This window comes from Amblyraja radiata, chromosome 31, assembly GCF_010909765.2.
Source record: "Amblyraja radiata isolate CabotCenter1 chromosome 31, sAmbRad1.1.pri, whole genome shotgun sequence".
NCBI classification, from domain to species: domain Eukaryota; kingdom Metazoa; phylum Chordata; class Chondrichthyes; order Rajiformes; family Rajidae; genus Amblyraja; species Amblyraja radiata.
Window position 1 is genome coordinate 17,995,761 of NC_045986.1, and position 21,998 is coordinate 18,017,758.

Consider the following 21,998-nt stretch of genomic DNA (forward strand, 5'->3'; position numbering starts at 1 on the left):
GTTCAGGGTGAGCTTGCCATTTGGATTAAAAATTGGATGAGTGGCATCAGAGACTGGAAGTGGAAGTGTGTTATTCAGATTGGAGGCCTGGCTGTGACCAGTTTTGAGCTGCAGCAAATGGAGCTGGATCTGCTGTTGTTTGTCATCTGTATCAATGATTTGGATGATAATGTTATTAACATGATTAGTAAGTTTGCAGATGACACCAAATTTGGTGGTCTAATGCAGTGAAGAAGGTTATAAAAGATTATAATATCTAGATAAACTAGGAAGTGAGTCAAGAAATGGGAGATGGAATTTAACTTAAAGTGCATGGTGTTGCATTTTGGGATGTTAAACCAGGGCATAAATAAAACTAAATGGCAGAGCCCTGGAGAGTGCTGTAGAACTGAGAAACCTCAAAGTACAGGTATATAGTTCTTTGAAAGTACTTACATAGGTAGAAAGGGTGATGAAGACTCTTTGACGAAGAGGGCATTGAGTACAGGAGTTGGGATGTCATATTATGTCTGTGCAAGTCGTTGGTGAGACCACACTTGGGACTTTTGTTTGCATTTCTGATCATTAAGGGTGTAGGAAATATTCACAAAGGTATTATTGGGATTGGCGAGCATGGATTATAAGGACAGGCTGGGACTATTTTCTCTGGAGCTTAGGAAGCTGAAGGATGACTATAGAGAAGTATGTTAAATTATGAGGCGAGAATATGAAATGGATGTATACAGTCTTTTCCCATGTTCCGGAGGTCTCAAGCTTGAGGGCATAGATTTAAGGTGAGATTTAAAAGGAACTTCTGGGACATTTCTTTCACATGGAGGGTGGTGGGTATATGGAAAGAGCTGTAAAGATGGATGCAATTACAACATTTGGGCAAGATTGTGGTAAAATAAAGTGTTAGAGGGATATGAGCCAAATGCAGGTAAATGGGACTAGCTCAGATAGACAGCTTGGTTCGTGCAGACAAGTTAGGCCAGATGGCCTATTTCTATGATGTATGACAATGCATAAGGCAAAATGGAAAGAGGCTTGTATTATTGTACCTGACAGCTGCCTTCCCTATTGCACAACATGAAAGAATTAGTCTTCACTAAAATATTCACCATTGAATTAAGCAAAATGATAAAGTTGAAAAATAGTCACACGGCATGGAAACAGGCCCTTTGGCCCTGGTTGACTTTCTAAAAAGCAACACATCTCATGCCAATATACTTGATAAATATAGAACTCAGTACTTACAAAATGATTGAGGACATGTAAATCGTATTCTGTAATCGTGGCAACTATTATTTTTCTGATCTGCATTCTCACAAACAAACCCATTGGATACGTCACATCTATTTAAAATAAAATAGGATATGATAATATTGCTGCAAGATAATTCAAATGAAATAATAACATGACAGGAATGGGCTATTCATCCACTTTGGTTGCATTCATCATTCAGTAAAATGCAGTACATTTCCAAATCCTTGTCTAACCTCCATATCTGAAGAAGGGTTCTGACCCAAAACATCACCTATTCATGTTCTCCACAGATGCTGCCTGACCTGCTGAGTTACTGCAGCATTGTGTGTCTTTCCTTGGTAAACCAACATCTGCAGTTCCTTGTTTCTAATATCCCTTAATTCTCTTACCAAAGTGAAATCTTTTCAATCTAATGTTTGAATGATTACTTCCCAAAATGATTTTGGAGGCCAGTTTCCAGATTGCTTGTGTGAAGAAGTGTTCCCAGATGTCATGCCAGAGCAGAATACCAGTATAGCTATAGCCCCTTATTGTGGAATTCTCCACCAGAGGAAACAGTTTCTCTCCATATCTCCAATTATCCTTTAATAAACTCGCACTTTTCAATTAGAACAAACATTTTTAATGCAATCTTCACAGTTAATCAAAACTCATTCTAGAACTAAATACAATACCAAGGGCATGTCCTCTCTCACTCCATTGTACTACCTACAATTGGTCTGCTCCTCAGGTATATTTAGTCAAACACTTGCCGCCTGCTTTCAAAATGTCTCACATTTTGTGACATCATTTGCATCTCAATGTATTCCAACTACTTTGAGATGATGGTAAATATTCCTTTAAATTAATGACAATCACTGGAACCTTTGTATATGGACAGGTAGGAACACAATAAACAAGTTGATCTGTGAAAATGTCTATGATTTTATTGATCCCTAAATCTCTGCCACAGAACACTCAGCAATTGTAACATCCTGTGAACTATGTTAAAAAACGTCAAAATGGATGAGCTCAGTACTCCTGCACATTAACATTAATTACATCCTGTCAATTGGAGATCCTACTGCTTGTCTCATATCTTCTAATCATTGTCCTACCGATACAAAAGGTTGCCTTAATTTGCACAGATCATTAATATTGCTAACTGTTGATAACATGCAATCATATTAAATGCCTCTGGAAGTGCATAAAAGCGAGCAAATATATATTACTTACACAGGAATAATGTCTCCAGTGCTTGAGGCTGGTTCTCCATCTGTTGTCTGTACTTCACAGGCAGTTGGATTACTGCAGATTTTATTAGGATTTTCTTTTTGGAGACTTTGAAGGTTCTCATAATCCCCTTTTCCTGATGGGTCATCACGATCAAACCATGGGGTTTTACAGTCGCCTAATTCGTAGAAAAGCACAAATGAACTGTTAGCAATATTTCTAAATTTCTAATTTGAAAGTATGACTTATTGACTGCAACACTCAGGAAAACCCCAATTGTTTTGGCACATTTAACACACAGGATGATCATACATAGTCAAGATTGATTAGAGATTCATTTTTGCCGCATGTTCGGCTTAAATACATTTAAGAATGATTGTCGGAGGCCAAGTGCAGTGAAGCATAGTTTTGTAAATTTTATGGACTCAATAGCACATTGGGCAATGTCCCCACTACCTCTTTCCTAGTGGTAATCAATACATTGATAATGACCAAAACTAATTTATAGAATTTGCATACATATTTGAACAAAGATGAAAATAAAATGAGGAATACCCAATGGTACAACATAGAATGATTACAAATATATCAATGAAAAATAGTGGTTCTTTCTCCATGGAAGGAAGCAGAGGGCAGTGGTGGTGCAGGGTTATTTTTCAGACGGAAGGACTGACTAGCGGTGGGGCTCAGGGATCTGTGCTGGCCCATTGTTGTTTGTGGTTTATATCGATGATTTAGATGAGTATTCTAACACAAGTAAATAAAACCATCTTTAAACACACTCACATAGCAACTCCTCAGTGTTTTACTGAATCAGCCACTAGTATTTAAACATCACTTTGACAAATATAGATTAAATTCGGAAATTACTGATGATAACAAAATTATAGCATTAACATTATAAACAATAAGGCTATCATTTTGTAGTTCTCCGTTACAACAATTTCCAGTATTCTAGAACCATGCAACATGGAAACAGAGCCATGGAGCCACAGTGTCTGCACCCATTCACATTAATGTCATTTTATTCTTTGCACATTCACACCATTTCTTCTTTCCTCCACCCTTACATTTTGCCATTCATCCACACATCCACACATATTAGTAGCAATTTACAGTCACCAATTAATTTGCTAACCAGCGTCCCTTTGGGATGCGGGAGGAAACCCGAGTACCTAGACGAAATGCATATGATCAGTGAGAATGTGCCAATTCCAAACAAACAGCACAGAAGTCAGGATTGAACCTGTATTATTGGAGCAGGGATGCAGCAGCTCTTCTTGCTGCAGCAATGTGCTGCTCAAAGTAGATTGCATTACATGTTTGGGGTAATTAACCAGAATATCAGACTTTCCGGGAGACCAGTGCACTTCAAGATCAAGCTGATACTTTCCCTGGGAAAACACCCATCTCTAGAATAAACAACTTTTAAGGCAGTTACTTGCCTTAAAATCAAACATCATGGAACAGCAATAACATAATGAACAATCATGTAAAATATGTATTTCTGTTCGTTGCAAATTGGTAGTATATTGGTTCTTAATTACAATTACAAATCTTAAAATAAAATTGACCATTGGTGCCAAATTAAACTGAGGTTTTAATGCCCACAGTGGTTGAAATCATCCATTTCTGTCTGAAATTAGGAACTTTATTAATTTAAGTGATTTGAAAAATCTAATGGTATTAAGAGGTGAATATATAAATACAATTTAAAAAATTTGATTTCTCAAAACAGATCCCAAATTAGTGATTCCCATTTGGGAATCCTTTTGGAAATTGTTATGTTTCCAATTTTAATGGAGAAAATATATATAAATCTCTTGATTAAAGCCAATTAACCACCCTCAGGGAAAGTAATTACAAAATGAGCCACAGGAGTGTGGTACAGCACTTCCCCCAACATTTTCATCTTTATTAGCAAATCCTTTCAATCAACAACCCCTCTTCCATATTAGCAAGGATTACCATGAAAGAAAATAACAAAGGAATACTGATGTTTGGGTGTGGTTCCACCCACAAGTGTTTCTTTGGTCTGCAAGGGGTTTGAAGAATACCCAACATTAGGTTAGGAATACCTAACAAACAAAGCATGTCATGTTGGTTCATTTCAAACCAACCCATCTAGAATATGAACCTTTTTCACTGTGAATAATTGATAATTTGTTCAGGACTATATATAAAGGTGAAGCATTTAGCACCAAAAAAAATAATTGTATTTGCAAAATAGAATTCAATGAAACAAATTTCTCAGAAGTCTTACAAAACGATTCTGGGCAGGTAAACCTTATTCTGTAATCTTCACATTTCCCATTTTTCTGCTCAACGTTGATACAAGTAAATCCAGTAGAAATGCTGCATCTGTTTAATATAGGAAGAAATGATGAGTTAACAAAGATTGTTAAATAATATACTATAAATAAAGCTGCAATATCAAAGTAAGATGGCAAGCATATTTATTTACTGTGGTATGTTGTTGCCAGAGCTTGAGGCTGGAATTCCTGCTATAGTCTGTACTTCACAGGCAGTTGGATTGCTGCAGATCTGATCGGGAAAGACTTTTCTTAAATTCTCAAGATCTTCAAAATCCCCAATTCCTGATGGATCATCACGATCAAACCATTGGGTTACACAATTACCTGATCAAAGGAAACAAAAAGTACACTGTGAATAACATTTAAAAATTCAGAGTAGCTTGGGATAATTATGTACTTATTCACTTTGGTTGGACAAGTATAAAGATCAGGTATTATTTAAGAGTTGATAAATTCGCAAAGGTTGTTGCACAAATAGACCTAGAGAAGAGAAGGCTAAATGTATTATTATGGATGTTGCCACAAGCCAACAAGGGATATCATGGAGCTAATGAAGGAAAATTGATCTGTGAAGGGAAAATCTAATTTTTGGGATTGAAAACAATAAAATAGATCAGAATGAACCTGCTGATGGCAGAAATAATGCTGATATCCACTTAGGAGATAAGACTGGGCTAGTCCATTGGATCACTTGTGTGATAGAGATTCCACTCCAGTCAAAATCTAGCTAGCTAACTCAGAAAAGCCTCCTGGCGAATGTTAAGGCATTTTAAGGGCCGCAAATTATAAATCATAGCAGCTCTTTATAAATTAGGAATTAATTAGGATAGGATAAGAATTTAATATATTTTGTTGCGTGCTGTTTCTGAGTCAGAGGGTTTACACAATGCTGGTATTTCATTTCAGAAAAACAAAAGTACTAGCTTATCAAACGCTAAATTATCTGCACCAGCTGAATGTAAAAGATCTCAAAATGTAAAAGATCTTTGAAAACTGTTGAAGCAGTATTTAGAATAATATTTATCCTTAAGGAATAACTTCAAAATAGATTATTTGGCAGATTATCATATTGCTTTTGTGACACCTTGTTGATGTCACATTTGTTACAACTGTTGAATACTTTCCTGAAATTATTCACTCCCAGTCAAGATAGCCTAACAATGTGAAGTATTTCATAAAGATGCAATAGAACTTGGAATACAGAACCATTGGGTTGATTTTCATCCTTACCATTTGAATAGCAATCTGGACTAGAAAGTTATCCAACTGTTGTACTCCGTACCTGATTTTTATTTCAATGATTTGAGGTGACCTATAAAGGTTGAATAATCTGCACTGCATAAATTGTGCTTATGTGGGATATTCAAAAAAATCCCTAATGTTGAAGGAAACAATAAGTCTGTTTTATTTATAAATATTAATACTTACAAAAAGATTCAGGACAGGTAAATCGTATTCTATAATCTTCACAGAGCCCATCACTTTGTTCTTCATTGTTACAAGTAAATCCAAAGGCAGCGTTGCACCTACACAGAATAATAACATGTGAGAAACGTCCTTATAAACAATTGATATTCTTTCAGATAATGTCTCACTGTCAAAGTTTTAGTAATTGCTCTTTTACTGGGTAATGTTGTCTCCTGTGTCTGAAGCTGGTATTCCAGATACTGTTTCCACTTCACAGCCACTCGGATTACTACAAATACGACCTGGATATTCCATTTGTAAATTTGCAAGAGTTTCAAAGTCCCCTTTTCCTGTTGCATCATCTCTGTCAAACCATTCAGTTTTGCAATTACCTGGTGAAAGAAACAAACAGAAGTTGTGTTATTAATAACATTATTCATTATTAGCTCAAGATTGAATTAAAATGTGTTGTTTAGTGGCTAGAGAACAAAAAGACCATCGAGTGATAATTTATCCATCTTCTGGCAATCCCTAATTGAAAGGAAATTGAGAGGATTAGTAGATTTGAGATTAGTAGATTTGAGATATGATGAAATATATAAAATTTAATTTATATTTTCTTTCCTATATATTCATTGAAATATTTTTTTGTTCTATTGAATCAGGAGATTGGAGAGTGGCTGCACCAGTGCTGGGAAAGTTGGTGGAAGGAATTCTTAGAGATAGGTTGCACCAGGATTTGAATGTGCATGGACGGGTTAGAATAAAAATACCAATCATTTATTCACCTTCTGTAAAATCGTACTTGAAAGAATCGCTTTGTCCATGGAAAATTTTGTCTCACAAATCTGATAAAGTTTTTTGAAATGGTCACCAAGATAATTGCAGAGAGTAGAGCAGTGGATGCTGGAGTGCTGGAGTAACTCAGTGGATCAGCCAGCATCTCGAGAGAAAAAAGATGGGTGACGTTTTGGGTCGGATCCTTCTTCAGACTGTCTATATGAATTTTGGTATGCCCTTTGATAAGGTTTTGCATCCTAATTTCAAATGTCTAAACACATGGAATCCAAGGTGAGCTAGCCAATTGGATTCAAAATTGGCTTGAGGAAAGGAGTCAAAGGGTAGTTGTGGAGTCTTTCTTTACTGATTGGTGCTGTGATTGGTAAAGTCAAAGGAGTTGTTGCTGGGTACACTGTTGTGTTATCTGCATTAACGATTTGGATAACAATGTAGTTAACTTTGATAGTGAATAAGCAGATTACAGCAAAATTGGTGGTATAGTGAACAGTGAGGAAGGTTGTCCTTGCTGACACTAATTGGGAAGGTAGGCCAAGGAATAGCAAATGGAATTTAACTCTGACATGTGTAAGATATGGCATTTAGGAATATCAAACTAGGGCAGGACTTAGAGTAAAGAGTAGAGCCTTGAAGAGGGTTGTAGAACAGAAAAAAACTTGGAATACTGGTGCATGTTTCCCTGAAGGTGGCGACTCATGTGGATAGTGCGTTGAAGGTTATTTGCGAAGATTATTGAGTATCTAAGAGGGGACATCATGATGTAGTAGTGAGACCACATTTGGAATACTGTTCCGATCGCTCAGGAATTGGAAGGATGTCATTAAATTGGAATTGGTCACTAGGACAATTCCATGGCTTGCAGGCTTGAGTTATAGGAAGAGGCTGAGTGTACTGGGAGTGTAGAGGGCTGACTGGTGGACCATACAGAGGTGTACAGATCATGAGTGGTGTGGATAAAGTGAAAGGTCAGTCTTTTTGTCGAGGATAGAGGGTTCTCAAATTAGAGGCATAGGATCAAGGTGAGAGAGGAGAGATTGAGGAGGTATCTCAGGAGCAACCTGTTCACTCACAGGGTAATCTGTATCTGGAATTAGCTACTAAATTATATTTGGACATTTTCTGGATAGGATGGGATTTGAGGGATATGGGCCACACACAGGAAATAGGATAAGGCCAGTGAAGAAAGCTAATGGCATGTTGGCCTTCATAACAAGAGTTATAGGAGCAAAGAGGTCCTTCTGCAGTTTACAGAGCCCTGGTGAGGCCACACCTGGAGTATTGTGTGCAGTTTTGGTCCCCTAATTTGAGGAAGGACATTCTTGCTATTGAGAGAGTGCAGCGTAGGTTCACGAGGTTAATTCCCGGGATGGCGGGACTGACATATGTTAAAAGAAAGGAGTGACTGGGCTTGTATACACTGGAATTTAGAATGATGAGAGGGAATCTTATTGAAACATATAAGATTATTAAGGGACACAAAAATGCTGGAGAAACTCAGCGGGCGCAGCAGCATCTATGGAGCGAAGGAAATAGGCTTATTAAGATTATTAAGGGATTGGACACGCTAGAGGCAGGAAACATGTTCCCGATGTTGGGGGAGTGTAGAACCAGGGACCACAATTTAAGAATAAGGGGTAGGAATTATCTGCCTCTGAAGGCAGTGGAGGACGATTCTCTGGATGCTTTCAAGAGAGAGTTGGATAGAGGTCTTAAAGATAGTGGAGTCAAGGGATATGGGGAGAAGGTAGGAATGGGGTACTGATTGTAGATGATCAGCCATGATCACAGTGAATGATGGTGCAGGCTCGAAGGGCCGAATGGCCTACTCCTGCAACTATTGCCTATTGCCTGAATGCCACCTTGCTCTACAGGGTAAGATGGGCCGAAGGTTGTCTAAGAACCCTTGTTCTAAATGAACTGGGGAACTATGCCAAGGAGCTGGAAGGGATGAAATTTAACTTGGAATAATGCGAGGTGTTGTTATGTAAATTAAACAAGGACAGGACTTACTCAGAGTGTTGTAGAACAGAATGTCCCAGGGACATAGGTACAAACTTTCCTGCAAGTGATTACAAGGTCAACATGCTGGTGAAGAAGGCATTTGACATGCTTGCCTTCAGTGGTTAGGACATTGAGTACAGGAAGTCGAACATCACGTTACAAATGTATAGCTGTATGTTGGTGAGACAGCACTTGGAGTATTGTGAGTAGTTGCGGTTGCCCAGTTATAGGAAGACTATTATTAAGCTGGAAAGTGTGCAGAAAAGCTTCACAAGGACACCTGAAGAAGTGTCCCAACCTGAAAAGTCAATTTCTCCAGGAATGCTGCCTGACCAACTGAGTTACTCCAGCATTTTGTGTCTAACTTTGGTATAAACCAGCATCTCCGGTTCATTTTTATTATATTTCACAAGGATGTTACTGGAAGTGGAGGACTTGAGTTATAAGGAAAGACTGAATAATTATTTTCTCTGGTGTGCAGGGGATTGAGGAGTGACCTTACAAGAGGTGTAAATAAGGGAGATGGTCACAATCTTTTTCATGGGATAAGGGAGTCTAAAACCAAAGGGCTTAAGATGAGCTTCAAGGACTTGGGGTCAACGTTTTCACAGAGGGTATAAAGTATCAGATATGCCAGAGAAAGCTGTAAAACCGATACAATTAAGACTTTCAAAAGATATCTAGACATTTATATGGGTAGGAAGGACTTAAAGGGATATGGGCCAAATACAGGAAATGGAACGAGGGAAGGGGAGTTTAAAACTTGGAGGAAAAGATTTAAAGTGAGAGGGAAAAGATTCAAAAGGGACCCGAGAGCCAACCCTTTCATACGGTGACTGGTGGGTATACGGAACTAACTGCCAGAGGAAGTAGGACAATTGCAACATTTAAAAAACATTTGGACAGAGATATGAATATTAAAGGATTAGAGGGCTAAGAACTAAACGAAGGCGGAAGGGAATATCTCAGGTGGGTATCTTGGTTGGCATGGATGAGTTGACCCAAGAAGTAAAAATGCTGATCAAAACGTCACCCATTCCTTCTCTCCAGAGATGCTGCCTGTCCCACTGAGTTACTCCAGCATTTTGTGTCCAATTTTGGTACAAATGCTGAATTCTGTTGATGGAATCAGATAAGAGAGATCTCATGGGCACTGTCGGAAGTAATCAGTGGGTCAAGCAGCATCTGTGGAGGAACCTGTTGCAGTTAATCTGTATTTATCTCCATCATGTTGTTGCTTTACAATTGTCATGTTAAAATTGTTTTTCAATATTCTGTCACCAATAGTTTTGCTGTTGAATTGCTGAAAACGCCCCAGTAAATAAAACTGGACTGCTACATTTGTTCTAACACTAAGTTCTCAGTTTTGATTGTATGCTCACGATCTCTCTTTACACCAGAGGTTATTCTGAACTATGGATTTTCCGATGGAGATATTACAGTTGTGCTACCCGAAAGCAATCAATATTTTTCATTGCAGATGTTTCATTGCTCTGGAACTGGAAAATCTTGTAATTAATGGAAGATTAATCCAGAATCTAAGTCCTTTCTCATTTTTTTTTCATGGACAAAGATGGACAGCAGTGTTCTAGTATCCTACTTGTTAATCATGACCTCTTTCGATCAACATAAGATCTTTTACTCTTCAACGTGGATGAATCTCTCTCACTTGCTACAATGACTAATCTTGCTACCCCCAAGCTTTGATGGGCCAACCATTAACACAGGCCCCAGATTGCTAAACCTTTCTGCCTCTGAAAGCTGAGAATTGTCTACAGTGATTCCCAAGGCATGACCCTTTCACTTTTGTCAATGGCTGAGCTAGAAATGGACCAAAACTAATAACCACATTGCTAAGCTGGAATGGAGTTTCTTATCTCCAACCTTGTTGCAGTATTCAGCTGGTTCCAAATTTATCGGTGCTCTCCTGTCTTCCACATAAATATTGGCACCAGTGTTTCCAATACTTCAATAATCAAATTTTACCAATGCTCAATACTTACAAAACGATTCAGGGCAGATAAATCGTATTCTGTAATCCTCACATTTCCCATCCATCTGCTCGGAATTCAAACAAATAAAACCAGACAATATACTGCACCTATTCAATAAAGAATGGTATGTTATGATCATGGAGTTTGCTAAAGATCAATGAAATATCAAAAAGAAATGCTGCACTTATTTAAAGCAAAATGCTAATTTTGTTGTAAAACCAATTAATATATTTTGCAGTAAGGATACAGATCAGCAGTAGTTTGTGTTGAAGCTAGCATAAAAACACCTTGAAGTACTTCGCAGTTAATCAAACAAAATCTCGCTGAAAGGCACAAAAATGAATGTAATGAGAGATGGCCACGAAGGTAGGATTTAAACTATATTATAGAGGGAGTGGAAGACACAGAGGATTAAGGAAATAATTATGACGCATTAGGGGCTGGACAACTGAAAGCAAGGTGATTAGTGGCATGCACGAGGCCAGCAATGGAAGGATGCAGAGATTTATCAAATAATTTGAATTGGAGAAAAAGACCTAGGCCATGGAGGAATGGGAAATGAGAATAGAATTTTAAAATTACAATATTACCAAACTTGGAGCATTGGGTCACACGATCAGGGAGATAGAGAGGTGATGCAAGCATTCTTGGAGAATATTGAAATAATCAAGTCTTGAGGTAACAAAGACGTTAATGGTAGTTTTAGCAAATGCTGAGACAGGATGGAAGTATGCAAGACTATAGAGGTAGATGTAAGTGTGATGGAGAGGATATGGAGCTGGTAACTCAACTCTAGATCAGTTTGAATGGTGCAGTCACAAGTGGTCCTATTCAGCCCTAGGCTCGATGACAAGAAATGTGGTTCCTAGCATGTCATTAACTTTAATTCTCCTAATTGGGGAAAATTACACCTCAATCAATATTGGATGTTTGACAAGCAGTGTAATACTGTAAATCTGAAGCATGCAAAATAGGTAGAGAGGCAAGGAAAATGATAGGAATAATTATTTACTCAGAAATAATATCCCCGGTACTTGAGGCTGGAACTCCTGATACTGTCTCCACTTCACAGGCAGTCGGATTATTGCAGATATTATTGGGATATTGTTTTCGGAGAATTGTAAGGTCTTCATAATCCCCAAAACCTGATGGGTCATCCCGGTCAAACCACTCAGTTCTGCAATTACCTGATTTATGGAAAAACAAAACAAAAAACAGAATATGAACAACACTGAAAGATATAAATGAAACTTTTGCTGAACGTGTGCAGAACAATGACCATTTGGAGAAGTAGCTGCAGGAGTGATAAATGATGGCTGAGAACGTTTTATTTTACAGGAAGGAACTAAAGAAACAGGAATCATTCCAGATTATAATGATAGAATTCTATGTTCCTCAAGAAGGGAAAGAACGTGTTTTTGGGTATTAAATATGTCAGATCATTCCAAGAATTAACTGTTAGTACTCGAAATATTCAGGTCAGCTGTAACTGGGATAAGATAATAATTAAGTCTCTGTAAATATGCTATAGATTTTATACTTTCTTTTAGCATTGGATGATATGTGTGTTTCATTTTATGGCGTTTACAGACACTATCCAACATAGACTGTCCGAAACAGTAAAGAGTTTTGATCAATGTAAGATACAATTAAAATCAAGTCTGCATCTGACATGTGAGAATTGTTGAAAGACCAGTTGATCAAGGTTCAGGACTGGCATGTTCTAGGAAAGAGAGGGGGGATAAAGGTGACAAGGTAAGGTAACCTTGGATGACAAGAGGTTGTAAATTCTGTCAAAAAAAAAAGAAGCACATGTAAGGTATAAGATGAAATCAGACAGGACCTTTGAGGAATATATATTAGGAAATAACTCGTGCAGGCTATTAGAAGGGAGAAAAGGGCCATAAAATGTTTTTGCTGAGCAAGATTAATTCTAAAACTCATTAATTGCACATTAAAAAGAAGGTAACAAGAGAGAACGTAGAACCTCTCGAAGATAAAGGAGGGAATTTGTGAGTCAAAGGAAGTAGTGTACCAAATGAGTACTTTGCATATGAAATCAGAAAAGGGAAGGACACAAAGGACAGTGATAGGAGACGATTTAGGCCATTTGGCCCATCAAGTCTACTCTGCCATTCAATCATGGATGATCTATCTCTCCCTCCCAACCCCATTCTCCCCATAATCTCTGACACCTGTACCAATCAAGAATCTATCTATCTCTGCCTTAAAAATACCCACTGACTTGGCCTCCACAACTTTCTGTGACAAAGAATTCCAGATTTACCACCCTCTGACTAAAGAAATTTCTCCTCATCTCCTTCCTAAAAGAATGTCCTTTAATTCTGAGGCTATGACCTTTAGTCCTAGACTCTCCCACTAGTGGAAACATCCTCTCCCCATCCAATGATTAATGTGAAGAATATTGATACGCAAGAGGAGTTTGAAATCAAGAAGGAGATGATGTTAGGACTCTTGAAGAACATTGTGGATAGATTCTGAGGGCCTGATGGGAACCTTTCCCAGGTTACTGTGCAACACAAGATAGGAGATTGTAGGGGACTTGACAAATATCTCTAGCCACAGGCAAGGTCCTGGATGACTGGTCAATGTTGTTCTTTGTTTAAAAGGGAAGTAGAGATAATCCATCGACATGTGGAGAGAACTTAGGCCAGTGAGCAACACTTCAGTGGTAAGGAAGCTATTGGAGATATTGAATGATCTCATATGTCTTGTGTTTTGATCAATAAATTATGCAATCAGAGTATATTTCATCTGTTGGTCCTAGTTGTGCAACATTAGATAAGCAGCTGGCACTTTCATTTTCAAACTTATAGCAAAGTCGAAGTATCTTTTCCCCCCCAAGTGAAAGACCACTGTTCATAAATCAACTTGTACACATCTCTAATACTTACAGAATGATTCTGGGCAGATAAATCGTATTCTATAATCTTCACAGCGTCCATCACTCTGCTCTGCATTGACACATAAAAATCCTGAAATAATGCTGCAGCTGTTAAATACAAAATAGGAGATTGTAAAAAGAGTTATTAAAACTAGGCGATGGATAAAACAATTCATATTCTGTGGAATAAAGGGGCAGAGAGAGAGATTTACCTTTGGTCACCAAAGTGAGCAAGAATTTGAAAATGAGAAACTGTGTTACACACACACACCTCCCCAATACTCAGTTCCCATGGTCTTACGTCAGCATGGTTATGGGATAGACCAAAGGTGAACTTCTATCCCATAACTTTGAAGTATAATGGAAGGGATTAAGTATTACCTGGAAACAATGTCTCCAGAGCTTGAGGCTGGAATTCCTGACAGTGTCTCCACTTCACATCCAGTTGGATTGGGGCAGATCAGACCTGGATTTTCATTTCGGAGATTTGTAAGAACCTCATAATCACCGTTTCCTGATGGATCATCACGATCAAACCATTGAGTTCTGCAGTTACCTAACGAATGGTAGAAATAGGTTATGAACGACCTTTTGGGCAAATAATTGAGTACACCCCCAAACATATAATTGAGTGGTTCGATAAAATACTGTTAACACTTTCCCAAAGAGGTGCAAGCACAGAAACATGTCCTTCTGCCCAGAGTGTCTGTGCCAACTATGTACTACTGTAACTATTGTCAGTTACTCCAATGTTAGTACCATATTTGATTATCCCCGTTTTCTAAACAACTTCTCTTACCACTCCCTCTCGTCCACCCGGTTTCGACTAATGCAATCGACCCAATGTGCACAAACAAGATCAAATAGAACAAGTTGACCAACAACTTTAGGCTGTACACGCCATACGCAAGAAGAAGAAGACCACTCCCTCACCAGACTAAGGACAACTTACAATGGCCAGTTAACTTAGCCTTGGAATATGGGAAGAAAGCAGTGAAAATTGACATGTTGTGGACATTCTTAGAGTGCTTCTGAGGATTGAGTTTCAGGGTTTTAATCCAGTAAAGTAAAAGAATAGTGAAAATTGTGCAAGATAATATGGTGTGTGACATGCAGGGCATGTGGATGTGATGGTGTTCACCCTTCATCCGCTTGCCATTTCCTTCTCGGAGCATGAGAAGATGGGTTTGAAAGATTCTGCCAAAGGGGGCTTAATGAGTCACTGTCAGAACTTAAAGTGAAGCTGGAATTTACAATGCCACACCTCAACATCCAATCCTTGAATTCAAGTCCATCTTTTAACTGATTGACAGATTGGGAGGTTGATTGGTCACTCCCAGTTATATAGGCAAGAGAATCTGCAGGGAATCAATTGCAGTTAGTGCTGATGGGTGTTTGTAGGTCAGTGCAGATTTGGTGGGCCGAAGGGCATGTTTCCCAGCTGTTGCCCTCTAAGATTCCCATAAAACTCACACAATCCACTATTCCCTGAGTGTCCATAAATCTGTCAATTGAAGTTTTGCATACATTCCACAACTGATCACACACGCACATACACAGTCAGAGAATTCCAGTTTCACGACCTCTGCAGTGAAGAAATTACTTTGTCATGCCGTCATATGTCCTCTCGTTTGCCTTATATGTCTCGCATGTCCCCTGAGACATTGAAACCCTTCCAGCAAAAGGAAATAGCATCCTCCCAACCTATCAATCAGTTCAAAGATAGACTTGAATTTGAGGATTGGATGTCGAGGAGCTTCATTGCATAGTCTGTCTAGCTTCACTGTGTACAGTGTGCACTCTAGTGGGTGTGCCAGTTGTGGAGAAATGGATGGTGCGGTTGATAGATGGGATGTGGATTGTTGCACATAGATGTGACTGTTCCAGAATGCTCATGACATGTGCCTTGCCGGTGGTGCTTAATCTTTATCTGAAACTTCACTCTCTCCACCATCTGTTCCCTGTGGCAGCAGATTGTAACCACCAAGTCCTTTGTTAACTGCCTTGCCGCATCCTTGCTATTTCACATCATTGCCTATTGTAATGTTTACAAGCATCTCATGGTACCCAAGGATGACTTGTCATTCCTAAATGCAAATGTGTGGCTTACATTTTCCACCTCCTGAACTGCCATGGCCTCTATGTCCTGTGTTTCAATCAGGCAATGTGCAGTCAGAAGGCATTTCATCTGTTGTATCTCAGTCATTGTGCAACAATGGACAATGGACAAGCAGCTAGCTATCTAGAGCACAGAGTATGCATGAACTATGAAAGGCGGGCAGTGATATTTTTCCCCCATCTGGAAGAACACAGATCATAAATCAACGTGCATGTGTTGAATACTTCCACTTGTCTACTACTTACAGAATGATTCTGGACAGGTAAATCGTATTCTATAATCTTCACATTGTCCATCTGTTTGCTCTGCATTGACACAAGCAAATCCTGAAAAAACGTTGCAACTGTTGAATACAAAAAAGGATATTGTTTTAAACTGGGAATGGATAACACATTTTATGTTCTGTGAAATAAAGGGATGGAGATGGGAATTTGACTTTGGTAAACACCATATGCTGGAGTAACTCAGCGGGACAGGCAGCATCTCTGGAGAGAAGGAATGGGTGACGTTTCTGGTCGAGACCCTTCTTCAGACTGATGTCATGGTAGTGGGCAGGACAGAGATAGAATGTAGTCGGTGACAGTAAGACTGGTGAGAGAACTGGGAAGGGGGAGGGGATGGAGAGAGAGGGAAAGCAAGGGCTATTTGAAGTTAGAGAAGTCAATGTTGATACCGCTGGGGTATAAGCTACCCAAGCGAAATATGAGGTGTTGTTCCTCCAATTTGCACTGAGCCTCACTCTGACAATGGAGGAGGCCCAAAACAGAAAGGTCAGATTGGGGAAGGGAGGGGGATTAAAAGTGCTGAGCAACCGGGTGATCAGGTCGGTTAAGGCGGACTGAGCGGAGGTGTTCAGCGTAACAATCGCCAAGCCTGCACTTGGTCTCGCCAATGTATAGAAGTTGACAGGAGTCTTACTGTCTCTGACTACATTCTGCCTCTGTTCCGCCCACTCCCCTGACATCAGTCTGAAGAAGGGTCTCGAACCGAAACATCACCCATTCCTTCTCTCGAGAGATGCTACCTGTCCCGCTGAGTTGCTCCAGCATTTTGTGTCTACCTTCAATTTAAACCAGCATCTGCAGTTCTTTCCTACACAATTTGCCTTTGGTCACTGGTGTTGAGCAGGTGATGGAAAATGAGCAACTGCAGTATTGTCTTTGATACTTGGTTCGAATTACCACACATGTCAGCAGAATTGTCCATTCCTCCAACATCCATTTAGCAGTGACCAAAGATGAACTTCTATCCCACAGCTTTGAAATACAATGTAAGGAATCAATTTTTACTTGGAAACAATGTCACCGGAGCTTGAGGCTGGAATTCCTGACAGCGTCTCCACTTCACATGAAGTTGGATTGGGGCAGATAAGATCTGGATTTTCATTCCGGAGATTTGTAAGATCTTCATAATCACCGCGTCCTGATGGATCATCACGGTCAAACCACTGAGTTTTGCAGTTGCCTGATAAATAGAAGAAAGAGATTATGAACAACCCATTAAACAAATAATTAAGAATAACACAAACATTTAATTGGGTGGTTTACTTTACTTTGAGAAATAACTTATCGCTTTCCCCAAACAGATCAAGTTTCTTTCCTATGCCTACTTGCCCTTGAAGTGCCATAGAGTCTTTGAAAGATACAGCATGAGAACAGGTCTTTTGGCCAACCATGAGTCAACTATATCCACTAGTCCAACCAGATTAGGGACAATTTATAATGGTCAATTATCTTTTTAGAGATGCTGGATGAAACCAGAGCATTGGCAGCATTCAAACACTATCTCAGGGAGAAAGTGGAAACTCCACACAGATAGCACCCAAGGTTAGGATCAAAGTTCTGGCCCTTGGTCTTGGGACCTCCATCTACAACTGGCTTCTAGACTTCCTGACCCGCAGACATCATCAATTGTTTAGAACTAGTCATTTTCTCCACACTGACACTCGTCACTGGTGCCCCTCAGGGCTGTGTACTCACTCCCCTGCTCTTGCTCTCTGTACTCCCATCACTGTGGGGCCAACTACAATGCCAACCTGATCTTTCCGTTTTCCAATGACACCAGCCGGATTAGTGAGAATGAAAAGACGAACTACTGGAAAGAGATCAGGAAACCTGTGTCATGGTGCCAAGGCAATCACAGAGCACTTAACATTAAAAGAGTTGGTTGTTGCCTAAGGAAACAAGGGCCGAACACTGTCCTGTCCTTATCAACGTAGCTGATAAGGACAGGGATAGATACAAAATGCTGGAGTAACTCAGCGGGACAGGCAGCATTTTTGGAGAAAAGGAATGGGTAACGTTTCGGGTCGAGACCCTTCTTCAGCCTCGACCAATGTATCAGTCTTGACGCAAAACATCACCCATTCCACTGAGTTACTCCAGCTTTTTGTGTCTATCAATTTAAACCAGCATCTGCAGCTCCTTCCTATAGAATCTGCAGGGAGCTGATTGGAACATAAGGAAAATAAACTGCATTAAGTGTTGATGGGTATTTGGTGGTCGGTGTGGATTTAGTGGCCCCAAGAACCCGTTTCCATGTCTGCCTCAATGATTCCCATGAAACAAGCACAATCCTCAATTCCCTCAATCTGACTGTCCATTAATCTGGCAATCAAAGATTTGTACACACTTAACGTCTCGTGAATAAATGATTTTCCATCTTAGTCATAGATAATTAACCACTTCCCCAGAGACACTTCCTTCCAGCAAAAGGAAGCAGCATCCTGTATACCATATGTACACCAGATGGCGTATCAGCAGTGCAGAAATTGATGGTGTGGGTAATGGATTGGCTGCAGATTGGTGCAACGAGGTGCATAGACGAGACAGTCCACAATGCTCCTGGCATGTGGCTTAGAAACATAGAAACATAGAAAATAGGTGCAGGAGTAGGCCATTCGGCCCTTCGAGCCTGCACCGCCATTCAATATGATCATGGCTGATCATCCAACTCAGTATCCTGTACCTGCCTTCTCTCCATACCCCATGATCCCTTTAGCCACAAGGGCCACATCTAACTCCCTCTTAAATATAGCCAATGAACTGGCCTCAACTACCTTCTGCGGGAGAGAATTCCAGAGATTCACCACTCTCTGTGTGAAAAAAGTTTTCCTCATCTCGGTCCTAAAAGATTTCCCCCTTATCCTTAAACTGTTAATGCAACGATAGGAGAGAGAGTAGATTGTTTTACTGCCAACTTTTACTTGTGGAATTTCCCTCCCTCCAATATCTGTGCCCTATGGCTGCAGATTGCAACATTAAGGGTCCATTTTAACTTGTTTCATGAGCAGCCTGTGGAACATGAAGATTTTGGGTGTGTCACATCATTGCACACTGTAATGTTCACCAGTGTAGCTTGGGAAACCGGGATGAATTATCATTCCTAAGCACAAATGTTTGACCTGCATTCTCCACCTCATGAAATGGCATGGCCTCTATGTCCTGCATTTCGACTATTCAGTGATGTAGTCAGAAAGCATTTCATCTGTTATACCCCAGGTCTCTTGTGCAACAGTGGATAAACAACTGGAAAGAATCTTATTCAAACATAGAGCAAAGCTTGAGCTTTGAAAGAGATGATACTGCTCTCCAAGTGGAAGAACACAGTCCGTAAATTAACTTGTATCCTTGTCTATGACTTACAGAATGAATCTGGACAGGTAAATCGTATTCTATAATCTTCACATTGTCCATCTGTTTGCTCTGCATTGACACAAGTAAATCCTGAAATAACGTTGCAGCTGTTGAATACAAAAGAGGAGATTGTAAACGTAAGGTCATTAAGACGGCATTGGACAAAATAATATAAATTCTGATGAATAAAAGGGCTAGCATAGAAATTAATCGTTGGCCACCAGTGTTGAGAAGGTGTTGGAATATTAGCAACTGTGGTACTCCCTTCCGGTACAATTCTACTCCTCAAAATCCTTTTTGCAGTGACAAAAGATGAATTTCTAACCCACAGCATTGAAATATAATGGAAGGGATTAATTTTTACTTGGAAACAATGTTTCCGGAGCTTGAGGCTGGAATTCCTGACAGCGTCTCCACTTCACAGGCAGTTGGATTGGGGCAGATAAGACCTGGATTTTCTTTACGGAGATTTGCAAGGTTTTCATAATCGCCGTATCCTGTTGGATCATCACGATCAAACCACTGAGTTTTGCAGTTACCTGTGGAATGGTAGAAATAGATTGTGAACAACCATTTAGTCAAAGAATTGAGAATACCCCCAACATTTAATTGAATGGTTTACGGTATTTAGATATCTCTATCCATAACAGTTCAGTTTTCTTTCCCATGTCTACTTGCCCTTGAGATGTCATAGAGCCATTGTGAGATTCATAGAGCCATTTGGCCCGCTGAATCCATAGAAACATAGAAATTAGGTGCAGGAGTAGGCCATTCGGCCCTTCGAGCCTGCACCACCATTCAATATGATCATGGCTGACCATCCAACTCAGTATCCCGTACCTGCCTTCTCTCCATACCCCCTGATCCCCTTAGACACAAGGGTCACCTCTAACTCCCTCTTAAATATAGCCAATGAACTGGCCTCAACTACCTTCTGTGGCAGAGAATTCCAGAGATTCACCAGAGAATCCATGCAAACTCTGACCAACTATTTACACTAATTTGATATTCATCCATATGTTGTTTTCTCCCCCACTCTTTTATCAACTCCTCTTACCACTCATGTCCAGTCTAGGGACAAATTATAGTGGGCACTTGGCTTAACAACCCACTCTTATAAAGTCATAGCACAGACACGTCCTTCAGCCCAATGTCTTCATGCCTACTAAAGTGTCTTATCTAAGCCAGTCCCATTTGCCCATCCATGTACCTGTCCATGTACTTTTTTCAGATGTTGGAAGAAATCAGAGCACCTAGAAAACACGCATGGGGTTACAGGGAGAATGTAAAATATCCACACAGGTTGCACGCAAAGCCAGGATCAAAATTCTGGACCTTGTCCTTGGGACCTCTCTCTGTAACCGGCTCCTCGACTTGCTGACTGGCAGACAGACCACTGTTGGGTAGAATTGGCCCTAACATTCCCTCCCTCTAACCCTCAACACAGGTGACCCTCAGGGTTGACTGACCCTTCACACTGATGTGCCCTAGAAAGCTCAACAGTGTATTTACTTTCGTAGGCATCTGAGAAGATATGGCATGCCTGTTGGACTACTACAGATTTGCAATGAAAAGTATTTCGACGAGATGCGTCTCAGCCTGGCATGGCAACAACTCTACTATTGACTGCTTGAAACTGCAGGAATGATAGTTGTGCAAGATAGTATGGTACAGAAAGTGGTGAACGCAGCCCAGTCCATTATCGACACCCCAGTCTATTAGCAGGAAGGCTCGAATTATCATCAAGGATATCTACAGCCCTGACCTCTCTTTTATCTTAAGGGATAAGGTACTGGAGCTTGAAAGCAAGGATGTCCAGACTTAAGAACACTTTCTTCTCTATTAATACAAGACTCCTGAACCGATCACTTCTTTCATATCTCTCATTGGAGATACTGCCTTGTACTCTTATTTTTATCTGTACCTCATTCATTTATTCCGTTATTGCAGCTTACTTATTTTTACACTACAATTTTACACCATTCTGCTGTTTTGCACTCATCATCGTGTTTATTGTTGCATTTATCATTGCTGTTTACTGTGAATGTCATGGGAACAAATAATTTCATTGTATTTTGGTGCATACAACAATAAACTAATCTTAATTGGAATCTGAATCTGGGAAGCTCGCACTGTGAGGCAATCACAGTTTCACAAATGTCATGATAAATACATTATTTCTCCTCTCAGTCATAGAAAACCAGAGGCATTGAAAAGAAACAGCATCCTGCGCAGTGTGTACTCCAGATTGTATGCCTGTGATTTAGATGTTTGATGTTTTGGTGATGGATGGACAGTGGATCAGTGCTTTGAATCATATAGATGGGACTGTCTCACAATGTTCCTGACGTGTCCCCTGCTGGTTTG

General features: G+C 39.8%; 1 protein-coding gene across 1 annotated transcript in view; it reads right to left on the bottom strand.

Moving 5' to 3' along the window:
- The window catches only part of LOC116990378, an 86,967-nt gene that overhangs the window by 6,161 nt on the left and 58,808 nt on the right, over window positions 1–21,998 (bottom strand). Inside the window, exons 64-77 of the mRNA XM_033047995.1 lie at window positions 19,996–20,170; window positions 19,641–19,738; window positions 17,286–17,460; window positions 16,242–16,339; window positions 14,259–14,433; window positions 13,888–13,985; window positions 11,985–12,159; window positions 10,982–11,079; window positions 6,397–6,571; window positions 6,201–6,298; window positions 4,922–5,096; window positions 4,721–4,818; window positions 2,461–2,635; window positions 1,237–1,334 (exon numbers count right to left, since the gene is read on the bottom strand). Of these exons, the coding sequence (XP_032903886.1) occupies window positions 1,237–1,334; window positions 2,461–2,635; window positions 4,721–4,818; window positions 4,922–5,096; window positions 6,201–6,298; window positions 6,397–6,571; window positions 10,982–11,079; window positions 11,985–12,159; window positions 13,888–13,985; window positions 14,259–14,433; window positions 16,242–16,339; window positions 17,286–17,460; window positions 19,641–19,738; window positions 19,996–20,170 (1,911 nt within the window). The remainder of the gene's footprint in view (window positions 1–1,236; window positions 1,335–2,460; window positions 2,636–4,720; window positions 4,819–4,921; window positions 5,097–6,200; window positions 6,299–6,396; window positions 6,572–10,981; window positions 11,080–11,984; window positions 12,160–13,887; window positions 13,986–14,258; window positions 14,434–16,241; window positions 16,340–17,285; window positions 17,461–19,640; window positions 19,739–19,995; window positions 20,171–21,998) is intronic.